Source organism: Ascaphus truei, chromosome 5 (assembly GCF_040206685.1).
Source record: "Ascaphus truei isolate aAscTru1 chromosome 5, aAscTru1.hap1, whole genome shotgun sequence".
Lineage (NCBI taxonomy): Eukaryota > Metazoa > Chordata > Amphibia > Anura > Ascaphidae > Ascaphus > Ascaphus truei.
In genome coordinates, this window is record NC_134487.1 from 121048693 (window position 1) to 121063215 (window position 14523).

Below are 14523 nucleotides of genomic sequence, written 5' to 3' on the forward strand. Positions count from 1 at the left end.
CATTCTCTTCCCTGCCTTGTTACCCACTCCCAGCATAAGCCCAGCTCCCATGCACTGCTCCTGTGTTTTTCTTTTTTTGAAGGGTCATGTGGTTGGTATCTCTTTATTTTTTGTGTTGCATTATTTTATTCTTGTTTGCATGTTGTGGAAATGTATTCTGTGTCGCTAATGTTGATGTATTAATTTAATATAAATCTGTTAAGAATTGATTGGTGATTATTCTTTTCTTTAATGCAGTATTTTTGTGATTTGCTTAATTGTACATTTTGCTCCCAATTATATGTGTATTTATTTTCTTATATTAAGGGATAATGTCCAGTCAGTATGTACAGTGCTAAGCACAGCATAAAGGTTTTGGGGTGCGGATAGGTTTGTGCTGCGGCGCACCCCTAAGTATGGTTTGCAATGTGCAGTGCTAAATCTGTCCCACTGGCATTGTGCACTGCGCACAACACTGTCTGTCCTGTCTTACCCCGTATACAGTATGACTTGCTCCCCAAGCTGCCACTCCAAATACTAAAACCCTTCAACTGGTCTTGTGCAAAACCATGTTCATAATTGCTATGGTACTTTAGTAAACCTGCATAAAATCTATTATTCATTAGTAATAGAACCCTAGGTGGTATGTTAGCCAGAAAAAAAAAGAAAAGCATTCAATAAAAATAGTATGAATTTATATTGTATCATTCAAAACTGCCTTTTTTTTACATAAAGCAATGACATTATTGTATTGTAGTAGAGCATACAGTAGTATCTCTGCTGTACAAACATATTCATACCTTCTTTAAGGTCATATTGGCCCTGAGGGATACCATCTAATTATTTTGTTCAGATAACTGTTTAAAAATGTACTATGATACATACTCAGCAAACCACTTCACAAATGTATGGAAATACAAAAGACAACAATCCATCTAAGAATACAGATATGAAGTGTTGTAACATAACTTGAAATCATTTAATATAGAGGACACATTATAATGATTAGGAAGGTTGGGAAAGAAGAATTGGCTAATGTGAATATTGAAGGAGAGCAAATGCAGGGCGCATAATTAGTTATAGGACAAAGAGAGGCATGGGGAATTCTCATTATTTATTCGTAAGGCTATCTGATAGGTAGATGAATTGTTTTGTACATTCTTCCTGCAAATAAAAATATCACTTGTGAGCATATTCACATGTCTTAGACAGGTCTGCAACCCGGCTTTTCCCCATTATCTCTTAGCATACAGCGCTTCCAGGGATACTGGGAAATGACATGCAAATTAGCACACATTCTTTCTGATAACTGTTCCCTCACCTCAATGCATTTATAGCCTATGGAAATATGTGGCTACTGAGTGCAGGATGGACATGACACACATGAAGACTAGCACAGTAGACTGGAAATGTATAGAACAAACAGTGTTGTATTACCTAAAGTGTAACTAGAACAAAAGCAAAACCAGGGCTTCATGCTTAGCCCTAGCCCAAAGCAATTGAATGAACTGGAGGACTCCAGTAAAGGTGATCCCTGCTGTACTTATATCACTGAGATTTGTTTTTCAAAGCTTGAGATGTGCAATACTATCACACAAGTTTGCAAAACAAACAAATATTGGACATATATTATTTGCAACAATTTCGCGAAATCATCACAATTGCCAAATATTTGGCCAGACTACAAGAATATTGCAACAATAAAATATTTGCACAATTTTTGGCGACAAAGGTCGTCTGTTTGGAGATTTGATGCAATTAGGTTGTCACCAGAAGTTGAATAGCATAGTCCATCTTTCCTCTTCCCCTGTCCAGTTTTTAAAAATGTGGGATGGCGAAATAGGCAACCACGCTGTTCTCCTGTTTGCAAGAGGCAGAGTAAACTATACACTGAGACAAAGCCTACATGGATTATCTATTGTCGAACCTTTAGAAATATTACAGTGGACTGACTGCTTCTAACTCCCTATACAAACACCAAGTGGACTGTGTGGATCGGTATCCAGATTGGCAATTGATTGATTATTGCTAATGGAAAGAGTATCCATCTCTGACCGTTGCTACCATCTGATAACCAAGGGGTGCTGAAATCCAGTCCTCAAGACCCCCCAACAGGTCAGGTTTTCAGGATATCCTTTCTTCAGCATAGTTGACTCAATTGTTCCCTGCTTCAGCACAGGTGTCTAAATCAGAGAAAGCAACCTTTGCTGAAGCTGGAATATCCTTAAAACCTGACTGTTTGGGGGTGCTTGAGGACTGGAGTTGAGCACCCTGTGATAACCTAGAAAAGGCCAAGCAGTCCAGCTTTGCAAATTGAAATGAAGATGAAGAATACTACAGCGCTCACTTCACAAGTTATGAGGGTAACTACCCTGTCTTGACTATTTAGTACAATCACAGTATTACACAAGCAAAACAATAAAAAATAAAAATAAATGAAAGTAGTGATATCAGCCCTTCGTGAATTTTGCAGCTCAACCTAGAGAGGATCATCCCTTGATTCTCAAATGTTGGTAGAATGGAGGAGGTGGTGGGCGCACATATGAAATAGATATATAAAGATATATGACACTTTGTCAGTCAGGCAATGTTGAATAAATAAAACACTGTTCAAGACTGTAACAGTCAGATTCTGAAGAAGGAATAATTTCCGAAACGCATTATTCCTGATCGGCTGTGTGCAGGAGGTTTATACACTAAAAGCCACCGTAGCTGTCACGTGTCTGCCTGTCGTGGTCCGGCTACTGGACGCAGAAGCAGGAGAACACCACGCCAGACCAGACCCAAACGGCTGCTAGGAGCTGAAGTGTCTTATCTATTATCTGAGTCTATGTTTACTTTTTTATGTAATAAAACGTATATTATTTTAAATTGCCGTCTGTATTATTTTTGCTGGGACGGCACATGAGACAAGGAACAAGATTTGTGAATTGAAGATCCCTGAAAAGATACCATTTCCTAGGAAGGGGCTCACACATGGCCGTGTGAGTATATGTTTACTGTATAAACCTATATACTCATCCCATCCCCAGATCCCTGAGTGAGGTTTTGCTCACTGCAGGGCTGTTACAGTCTTGAACAGTGTTTTATGTATTCAACATTGCCGGACTGACGTTGTGTCATATATCTTTATATATCTATTTCATATGAGCACCCACCACCTCCTCCATTCTTTCAAATTGAAATGGTTGATATAAAAGTCTGCACTGGCTGAAGCTGTTTATAGCAACAACCAGATACAGCAGAGACTGCGACTATTCTAACACAAACCAGTGGAAATCGCCAAAAAGAATCATGCTGGATACATGCCTTAAACTTGCCTTATAATAGACCCAGCATTTCTGCATTGATTAATGGCCCATCAGATTAACAGCGGGGGTCCCTGGCAGTCCCATTCAAACTTAATGGGACTGCCAGGGACCCCTGCTGTGTTAATCCTATGGGTCATTAGTCAATGCAGAAATGCCTTAAACTTGCCATAAACTAGCCAGGTTACACCTAGCACATACCCAGAATGTAACCGGATTAGTTTAAGGCAAGCTTTAGAATAGTCGTGGTCTCGTCTGTATTAAAAGGTTCAGGCCGTTCCAGGTTTTCACATTTCCAAGTTCTTTAAAATCTTAAAATGTATAAAGGTCTCTGACAACCAATATTTATTATAGTCAAAAATAAATAAATTCCCTATTTAAAACAGGGGTGCCCAATCTGGGGGCCACCCCCCTAGGGTGCAAGATTTTGTAGGGGGGGCATAGAGTTAAGTAGGGTGGTGATAGAAGCAGACGGGGGGAGATGATGGCGGAGGGACAAGATTAGGCGGCGGTGGGCCTCCAGAATGAAGCAGAGGAGCAGCCGGCAGAGGAGTTAGCAGTTGAACGGAGGCAGAACAGGACAGCCAGGGAGAAGCGCACTTCAGTTGTACAACCCAGAGGTTTTTCTTACTTCCGGCGTTATGCTGCTACAGTGCACTGCTCCCCGGCTGTGCTGCTATGCCTCGTGCAAAGAGGGATGAGGAGGAGGGATGAGGAAGAAGGATGAGGAGGAGGGGGAGAGATGATGATGAGGAGAGGGAAAGAGGAGATGAGGAGGGGGAGAGGAGAGGAGGAGATGAGGAGAGGGAGAGAGAGGATTAGAGAGAGGATGGGGGAGGGAGAAAAAAATCAGTATTATCTTATACTACTATGCTGATTTATTTAAAAAGAAACCTATAACATTTGTCATGTTTTACTGTTTTAAAAATGTTATACTGATTAATAGAAAAAGTCACAAGATATGGATTACATCAGGTAGGGGGGGGGGCTTCTAATATCCCGGATGATAAGGGGGGCTGGGTGTAAAAAGTTGGTTACTATGAAACAATCACATGGCCCTGACATTTAGCCTGGCTTCCCTAAATCAAAGTTCTTCCTTTACAGATTGTTATAGTGGTTCCCAGGAAGCCTCGGCAGCAATTAGCTCTATTCAAAAGCATACATGCTCTGACGTTGAGTAAACATCAGAAGGGACGACAGTGCCAGTCCTTTAGCCAACTATGGGGATTTTCTGCCAAAAACAGCCTGAGCAGCTGCTTCAGCATACAGTATATAGAATTACCCCATAAACGTCAAAAGGGCACTGTAAATAATTGAATACTAGGTCAAAGAAAGCAAAACTGGTATTACCTACTGACTGTAGCAGGGGATGCCTGTTCAAGATCCAGGACCTCAAAAATCATGTTCTGTTGTGAACTCATTTGAATAATTTCCCCACTCATGAGGCACAGCTGTAAAATAAACATGGTTATACAGAAAATAAAGCAAATGCATTACTATATTACAAATTGCTACAAAACAATAGATGCTACATTTTATCTACTTATTCACAAATTCTACTACCAATTTAGAATGCTACAAATAAGCATATAATTATACAGATGGAGCATGATTCCTCTCCCCCCCGGCCTTGCACTTGGAGCAGGTGAACCGCCGCCCAAGTGCAGCCAGATAACAGCCAAGTGTAGCGCAGGGGGGAATTTCCCATTAGGGTTAATATAGTGGGGTCCCTGTTTCTGAATGGGATTCCCACTGCGTTAATCCTACTGGGCCGCCTCCAGTCTGGAAGGGCTCCGCAGAGAGAAGCTGCATTTCCCTGCACAGCTCTTACAGGCGATCCCACTGTTTTAATTTTATCACATACTGTACAGATGCAGCCAGATGGTTTGTTGCGTAGTTGGCCAGGAAACCACAAATGGCACGTTACCGACACCTGCCTCCTCGCAGAATCCCCGGGACCAGACTAATGGCCAATCAGGATTAACACAGCGGGGGTCTCTGCTTCTGAATGGGACTCCCGCTGGGTGAATCCTACCGGACTGCATCAGTCTGGAAGAGACGCTCAGTAGACAGAATCAGTTGCTCTCTCTGCACACCAATAACAGGCGGTCACACAGATTTCACTTTATTTTAATAACATATTATTGAAGTAGAGGATCTCCAGAGCTGAACCACATTATTTTTTACCTGGGGACCCCCTACTTCCCGAGATGTAGTCAGGTAACTCTGCCATATTTAAATGTCCCAGTCACGTGACAAAGGAGAATTAAACACGCTGGAGATACTGAAACCCGATACAGTAGCCCGTATCTCGGGAAGCAGGGGGTCCCTGGGGCTGAAATGAATGCTATTCAGCTCCAGAGACCCCGTGCTTCAATACTATACACCTTACTATAGGGTTTCTGGCTATTAGCCATTTCAGGCTAGTAGGGCTTTTGCCTGTTACTGTGGGTGGTGGTGGTGGTTGGGAGAGGGGGGTAGTTGGAGGTATAGAGGATGGGTAGTAGAATGCCCATTGATTGCAAATGTGGCTAGCTGTGCCTCTGTTTAGGGCATAGATAACCACAGTGGCAATGGATTAAATGGCTAGTTGTTTGTTTTGACTGTATTGTATTTGATTGTTTTCAGGGAGGTTAAATGGATTTAAAAGCTACTTTTTGTTTTGATTATATTTGATTGTATTGAGGGGGAGGGTGCCGGGAGTAGTTCACCTGGGGTGGATGGTTAGGCCTCCCGGGTGGGTAACGCAAAGTGGTTAACCCCTTAATTACCTTAGCGGTAGTAACCACTAAGAAAATTAAGGAAGTTAACACCTCCTGAAACCCTCCCAGGATGCCAAAACACCCTCTCTGGGGCAACTACAGCCCACCCTTCACCTACCCCATTAAAACACCAGTAACCCCTTAATTACCTTAGCAGTAGTAACGGGTAAGGTATTTAAGGGGTTACTGGTGTTTTAATGGTTGGGTATTGGCCCTTTCTTCAATTTTGGTGAGGATGAAGAGGAGGATGGCCTCCATCCTGGCAGGGATAAGTAAAAAATGTATTCATGTAATTTGTATTTTATTGTACTGTGCTGTATATTTTAAATGGGTAAAATCCCTTATATATTTTTTTTAGAGAAAGAAAAAATAGCCTAAAATTAATTCCAAGCATTCAATTGGAATACATAAAGCAAAATAGATGCTAAAGTGGCTCTTATAAAGTCAACAACTATTGTATTGTTCATTCATAAATGCGCCGAAAGAAACGGTGTAAAGTTGTTTTACATTTACTGAACGAGCAGTACTTGACAGAACATGAAAACACAATTATTTATAATAGATATAGTTACTAAGAATAGATAGGATTGAGCAATCTGTAATATGCTATAACAAGAGGTACAATAAAACCGAGATGCATTCTGCTACATTTGAACTAAATGGATATTCTGCAAAGTGTAATAAATGATGTTAGCATTTTATTGAAAAAGAACAGAGCATAATGACAAATAGCATTTCAATATAACAATAATCAATGTAATTCCTTCTATTTACCTTCTTGTTATCATCAAGAACTGTGTTCATATTTTCTACCCACACGGCATCCACTGGTCCATCAAATATGCACCATTTTCTACCTTTTGTCATACTTGTAGCATGCTTTCTAAACACGCTGGCCAAAACACCTACAAAAAAAACATTGTTTAACTTTTATTTGAACTAAATGTTACATAACCATAAAGAACAGTAACTGTTTAATTGTAAATTATAGGTGAACCCATTCCAAGGTTTCAAATCTATACATACTGTACGGTTAGGGATGGGCAAATATGTAAAAATTCGACTAGGAAATTATTTGTGGAATTTTAGAAAAAAATTGATACGTAGACGAATATTGTAATGGGAAAATGTTTTAAAAACATTTGATCTATTTTACTATAGTCTCAACTGCTGTATACTGTATGAATACAGTGTATATACAGTGGCGAGAGAAGGTTTGTGAACCCCAGTGATAATTAAGAAAATTCCATAGTTTTTCCATGATCACCTTCTTGAATTAAAGTCTTTTCTTAAATATCGAATAGGGTTTATATTAACCAATTCCATATCTTTTCAAACAAAATGATGTATGAATTAGACAAATAATGAGTAGTTAAGAGTCAGGGTATGTGCTAAAGTAGGTGAAACCCTGGTTTTATCAGCTAAATTAAATGGAATCATTAGAATCAGGTGTTTAAATAATCAGGTAGCTCTTCAAGTGTGTGTTTGGGTGGCTCCACCCTATATAAAGATCAGAAACTTTGTGAGTTTGGTCTTCACCATACACGTGTGAGGAAAAATGTCATGCCACGATTAAAAGAAAATCTCTGACGACTTCAAAACAGCAGTTATTGATCATCAGATCATCAGTCATCTAGACATCAGTCTAGAAAGGGTTACAACTCCTTTCTAAGTATATGGGGCTCCACCAATCCACTGTCAGACAGATAGTCTACAAATTGAAAAAGTTCAAGACCACAGTCACTCTACCCAGGAGCAGTCGTCCTACAGTACCAAAATCTCTCCAAGTCCATACCGGCAAATCATACAGGAAGTCACAAAGAATCCCAGAGTAACATCCAAGGATATGCATGCCACTCAAGCCTTGGCTAATGCGAGTGTCATGACTATCAGAAAAAGACTGAACAAGAATGGTGTTCATGCAAGGATAGTCAGACGGAAACCACTCTTCTCTAAAAAGAACATTGCTGCCTGTCTGAAGTTCACCGAAGACCACATACAGTAGATGATCCACAAGACTTCTGAAACAATGTTCTCTGGACAGAAGAGTCAAAGGTAGAACTTTTTGGCCTCAATGAGAAATATTATGTTTGGCAAAATTAAACACTGTATTCGAACAGAAAAACCTCATCCCAAATGTCAAACATGGTGGTGGGAGTGTGATGGCCTGGGGATGATTTGCTGCCTCAGGACCTGGACAGCTTGCCATCATTGACACAACCATGAATACTGCATTATGAAGAGAATGTCAGGCCATCCGTCCGTGAGCTGAAGTGAAAGTGGGTCATGCAGCAAGACAATGATCCTAAACATACAAGCAGATCTTCAAAAGAATGGCTCCAAAAGAAATTTCTTGTTTTAGAATGGCCTAGTCAATGTTTGGACCTAAACCTCATCGAATTGTGGTGGCGGGAACTTCAGTGAGCTGTCCATGCAAGGAAGCCCTCAAATGTCACTGAGTTGAAGCCGTTCTGTAAGGAGGAATGTGCCAAAAATCCTCAAAACCAATGTGAGAGACCGACCAGCAGTTACAGTAAATGCTTACTGGAGTCATTGCTGCTCAAGGGGGTGCCACCAGGTACTAAATCTAAAGGTTCACATAGGTTTTCACACATGGATATTGAATGTTGAATGATTTATGGATAAATAAATGTTGAAAAAGTATCATATTTTTGTGTCATTTGTTTGATCAGGTTATCTTTTCTATTATTAGGACTTAGATTAAAATTTAATAACATTTCAGGTTTGAAATATGTGAAAATCCATATATATATATATATATATATATATATATATATATATATATATATATATATATTATAATATATACACATAATCACATATCCATTGGGCATATAGTAAAATAGGTCTGTTTCTCCCTCCCCCTCCCCCCCGCCTAGCCCATATTTCAAGGTCTGAATGAATGAATGAATTGAATGTGCGAATAGTAGTGCCCGGTGGTAGTGCACACATTTGAACTAAGAAAGTTGAATGTCAGTGAATAATTTGCAATGTCTACATGAGGTTATATAGTAGTTTCCTTGAATCGGTGGAGCACAGGTGATTGCCCAAAAATAAGAAAAGATCTATAGTGAAGTACAGATATAACAATATAAAAATGTGAAAAAAATAAAAATGTATGCACTCACATGGGGACAAAAATAAACTTGTATTTCTATGTTGTAGTGAATATATTTCTATTAGATTTTTGTTATAATATTTTTGTTGTATCGGTGAAAGTAGGGGTAGATTTGGCTGCTATTAAATAAAGGTTAGGCCTGCCATTACCCCTATCTGCCAACAATATGATGTATTTATTTATGTTTGTACAGTTTTTTGTACCAGTCCTATATATATTATTCATAAAGTATGTAAAACACTGATGCACAGCTCTGTTCAAGAGTGTGGATCTGTAGGGGTTAACTCTCTCTTGCAAATGGAGCTGTAATTACATCAGAGGTTGGTATTGTAGGCTTGGGCACTTTGATTGGATTAGACCCATTGTTGAGGATCTGAGAGAGATTGGTTGGGCCAAAGTTGCGAGTGGAGTACCTCAGGGATTGGTACTGGGACCTCTGCTTTTCAACTTGTTTTTTAATGACCTTGAGGTTGGCATAGAGAGCAAAGTCTCCATCTTTGCTGATGACACTAAATTGTATACGGTAGTAGAATCAGAGCAGAGTGTCATTTCTCCCCAGAAGGACTTGGAGAGACTGGAAACTTGGGCAGGTAAATGGCAGATGAGGTTTAATACAGATAATTGTAAGGTTATGCTATTGGAAAACAAGAATAAACAAGGGATTTACAAATTAAATGGGGTCAAAAATTATGAAAATCCTTGATGGAGAAGGATTTAGGAGTGCTTGTAGACAGCAGGCTTGGCAATAGTGCCCAAAGTCATGCAGTAGTTGCAAAAGCAAACAAGATCTTATCTTGCATTAAACGGGCAATGGATGGAAGGGAAGTAAATATAATTATGCCCCTTTATAAAGTAATAGTAAGACCACACCTTGAATATGGAGTACAATTTAGGGCACCACTCCTTAGACAATACATTATAGAACCAGAGAGAATGCAGAGAAGAGCCACCAAATTAAAAAAGGGGATGGACAATCTAACTTATGAGAAGAGGATAGCTAAATTAGATTTATTTACATTAGAAAAGAGGCATCTATGAGGGGATATGATAACTATATACCAATATTTTCGTGGAGAGTACATGGAGCTTTCAAATTAATTATTCATCCCAAGGGCAGTACAAAGGACACAGGGTCTTTCCTTAAGGTTAGAGAAAGGAGATTTCTCCAGCAGGAAAGTAAAGGGTTCTTCACAGTAAGGGCAGTTAAAATGTGGAATTCATTACCCATGGAGACTGTGATGGCAGATACAATGTATTTGTTCAAGAAAGGGTTGGACATCTTTTTAGAAAGGAAAGGTATACAGGGATATACCAAATAAGTAAACATGGTAAGGATGTTGATTCAGGGAGTAAAAATAGGTAAAGCTTGTGTTGCACAAACAAAACAAAAACGAGGTAGAGAGGGTAACTCCAAAATGAGTTTATTTGACCGTAAAAAAGGGGCAAAAACGGGCCAACATGTTTCACGCTGTAAGCACTTTGGCAAGGTACCTATTCATGTAACCCTCTGCTCAAGGTATTTAAGTGTAACAAGAAGCTGGAAGTCAATTGGTTGTGCACTGTCAGAGCTGGCTCAACCAATCAGATTCCGGTTCCCACGCCCACTGAAACACCAACAATTAGCATAACACATTTACAAACATTTAAAAGACAAATAGGTTGCAAAAGATTTGCAGAATCACAATACTGTAAAAGTGGTTACATTTGTTGCATACTATTCTGTCTTCCTTGCAATAGTCTGTCAATGAAAAATAAAAATAAAATAAAAACATTTTATGAAACTTGAGGAATGTTATGATTGAATGAGTCACTTAAGGCTGCGCTTATAGTGCCGGTGACAGCGACGGCGACGTCACGCTGCGGTCGCTGGAAAAATCAAATTGACTTGACTTCCAGCGATCGCGACGTACGCTTATAGTAGAAGCGGCGCGACGGCGGCAATAGATTTGTTTTGCTGCGACGCCGTATCGCCGTTGCCAGCCCTATAAGCGCAGCCTAAAAAGAGAGGTTTAATTTTCTCTGGCTACTCCCTTTTATCTGATGTAACTGCGAGCTCAGCAGATGTTTCTGCAGCCAGAGCTTCCCCTCTCTCCTTTTTACCTTTATTTATTCTCTGAGAAAGCAGAGTGGAATATTTGCTAAACACATCCACATTCAAAGGCCCCTAAGAAATGTTACTTTTAATTCATTTCTCCAAAAAATTGAAACATCCAAATATTTGCTACCATTGCACAAGCACGAATTTTCTCATGTTTGTTTTTTGCTTTGTCAACCAAATAAATATTTGTGAATACTAAAGCAATAATACTATACTGTACATATCTGACACCACAAACTGATTCCAGATTGAATACTTGCATGCAAGTATACGTACTCTGCAATATATGACTGAGCTAGATTACAACAAGGCTAAAGGCACTAGGAGTTCCAGTGCCATCTCTTACAAAATGTATCTCTGAAGAGAGTTCTTGGGCTGAAGGAGTAACTCCAGTGGTAAGAACACTGCCTTTAAAGTTGATGAGCTCACTTTAAATCCCAATGTCAGCTCTGCTTATGACTTGGGCAAGTCACTTTATCTCCCTGTGTCTCAGATACCAACATCAGATTAGAAATTCTTTGAGACAGGGACTCGTTGTGCATGCAAAATTCTATTTACGTCTATATACTTTGCTGCATACATTTCATACAGGAAAGCAGGATTATTAATACTGGCTATTGAGTTGTCCAAGTATTGATATTGTAAACAACTTACTATGGTTTAGGCAAAGCAGGTTTGAATATAATGTGCCTGCAGTGAGATAAGGTCTTCTGTAAAGACCAATGAAATATAATTATAGCCCATATTTACTAAGCAGTCTTCTACTGTATATTACACCTTCTGGTGCTGTGAGACACCTTAAAGCCCACTGACTTGAATGGACTATAAAAGTGTCAGAAGGTGTAATATGGTTAGACTAATTAGTGATATGGCCCTTTTTATAATTTAGCTCCAGACAGTTAATTCAAAATGGTGCTTTGGGAGTTCAATTTCATATAAAGCGGTTTACAAAATCAGATTTTTTTTTTTTAAATGTAACATTTGAAATTTATCAAAATCAATTTCTTTGAGGCGAACAAGCAATATTTAATAACTAAAATATGAAGAAAAAAACCACTATTATTATATTACATATGCTTAAGAGATAACTGACAACTTGTATAGCAGTGGTCAAATAAAATCACTGGCACACACATTACTACTCTAGTATATTTTATAGTATACCAAACAAAAACAAAACTTGGGTGTATTCAATTACACCAAGCAGGGATACTAAGTACTAGGTCATAGATAATTGCAATGGTAAATCTAGCTGATCATGTAATGTGGAAAAAATGTTGCACACCAATAATCCAAAACTAAATGTGAGATTCTGATACCAGTGCTCTCTAACTCGATGAGGGAAGGCCTGCTCCAATCCAGATACAGGGTACACAAAAATGTGGGAATCAGGGAGCGCAGGTCACCGATGGGGACATGAGGAATAAACAGAAAGAAAATAATAGTGCAACTCTGTGAACACAGAAAATGAGATGACACAATGCAGTGTAAAGGTGTGTACTAACACACTGAGACCCAAAGCAAAATGCAATCACAAAAGTGAGAACGGGTGTGTAACAAGGGCAAAAAAATGAATGAATGCCCACTGCAAAGACCAGCAACAAAATGACCAATAAATGAACCAAGCAAAAACGATCGTAAGGGTGGAATCAGTAAGATGTATTCATCACAAACGGCAAGGTGTAAGCAGAGGAGACTTACAAGACAGCCCCATATGCAGGCATTGTCAGCATCAACATGAAATGCGGCGCAGAATAGCCCTGGTGTGGAGGGGAAGGAGTATCGTGATGCAGACAGCTCACACGGAGGGTCCTTCCGGGTTCTCCTCCTCTCGCGATAGTTGCGCCCCACGTGACGGCGCAGCAGGACCAGGATTCAACTGTAAAGACAGCCGCAGGTACCAGAGACTCAATGCGAGTCAGAATCCGCGTTTCGCAGATGGCTTCGTCAGGAGTTCACCTTATAGCAGTAATCTCTTCAGTATTTCAGTCCTGTCTCCTGACCAGCTAGCCTCATTTATTGGTCATTTTGTTGCTTGTCTTTGCAGTGGGCATTGATTCATTTTTTTGCCCTTGTTACACACCCGTTCTTACTTTTGTGATTGCATTTGGCTTTGGGTCTCAGTGTGTTAGTACACACCTTTACACTGCATTGTGTCATCTCATTTTCTGTGTTCACAGAGTTGCACTTATTTTCTTTCTGTTTATTCCTCATGTCCCCATCGGTGACCTGTGCTCCCCGATTCCCACATTCTACGTCATAGAAAGGATCACCTAGGAGGGTCCAGCGAAGGTTGAGCAGCACACTGTCACCGTTTGTATATTTTATTTTGTTTATCTGTTTTTTATTGTACGTCTAGAGCATCATCAGGAGCGCCTGGTGAAATACTTTTTACTTTACAGGGTACACAAGAAAGGAAGAGTAGAGGCTCCACGGATTTTATAAACGCAATAATTTATTCAAGCCAAATAGAGTGTCCAACGTTTCGGCTGTGACAGCAGCCTGTGTCAAGGAGTGGCATTTTTTTTTGCAAATCTTGTTGACCAGGCATATGTTAATATAAAAAGATAAACTCATACAGGCCATATTGAACCATATCATCCATTACCTAGCACCTAAAAGAAAATGTTCAGATTCTTGACATTCCAGGAGAGTTGCCCACATATCGTAGGTAAACATAACATATCACATTCTCTACAAATACTATTCCTGACCACCATACCCCACCATCTAGCAGTACTTTCACACTCAGTACACAGCAGTACATTCACTGCTCCTCCTATAAGATGCCGCCACTGTCATATATATCCCTTATTTATCCTATAAGGTTAATTACCCCTCCAACCTCGTCATCTCCAAAAATCCATTTTCTTTGAAACTTTCATTACACTTTTAACCTTTTTCTCCTTCACCCTTCACTGCCCCTTCAATTTTCATTTTCCTTATACTTTTTACAGCACCTTAAAATAATACAAAATTACATTTCAGAATAAGCTCTGTACTTTTCAAAGAGCCATTTACATTTAATTATTTTTGACAGTAAAATGACAATATTTCTGGAACAAAAATGTGCTCTTTTATTACATCACTCTGGCCTGAAGCCTTGGAGTTTATCAGAACAGCAAGATATGCATTGCCTCTCTATGATAAGGGTTATCAGTCTCCTGCAAATAAAAACAGATATGTGACCGTCTAAGCATCTGCCAGATACTCATGAATAGTAGAACAATTTACATT

The 14523-nt window shown here is 39.5% G+C and overlaps 1 protein-coding gene across 1 annotated transcript in view; it reads right to left on the minus strand.

Annotated features, from left to right (window-relative positions):
* LOC142495286 (dynein axonemal heavy chain 3-like) overlaps window positions 1-14523 on the minus strand; it is a 1152169-nt gene that overhangs the window by 586653 nt on the left and 550993 nt on the right. The window contains exons 35-36 of the mRNA XM_075600542.1: window positions 6824-6954; window positions 4638-4738 (exon numbers count right to left, since the gene is read on the minus strand). Coding sequence (XP_075456657.1) covers window positions 4638-4738; window positions 6824-6954 — 232 coding nt within the window. The remainder of the gene's footprint in view (window positions 1-4637; window positions 4739-6823; window positions 6955-14523) is intronic.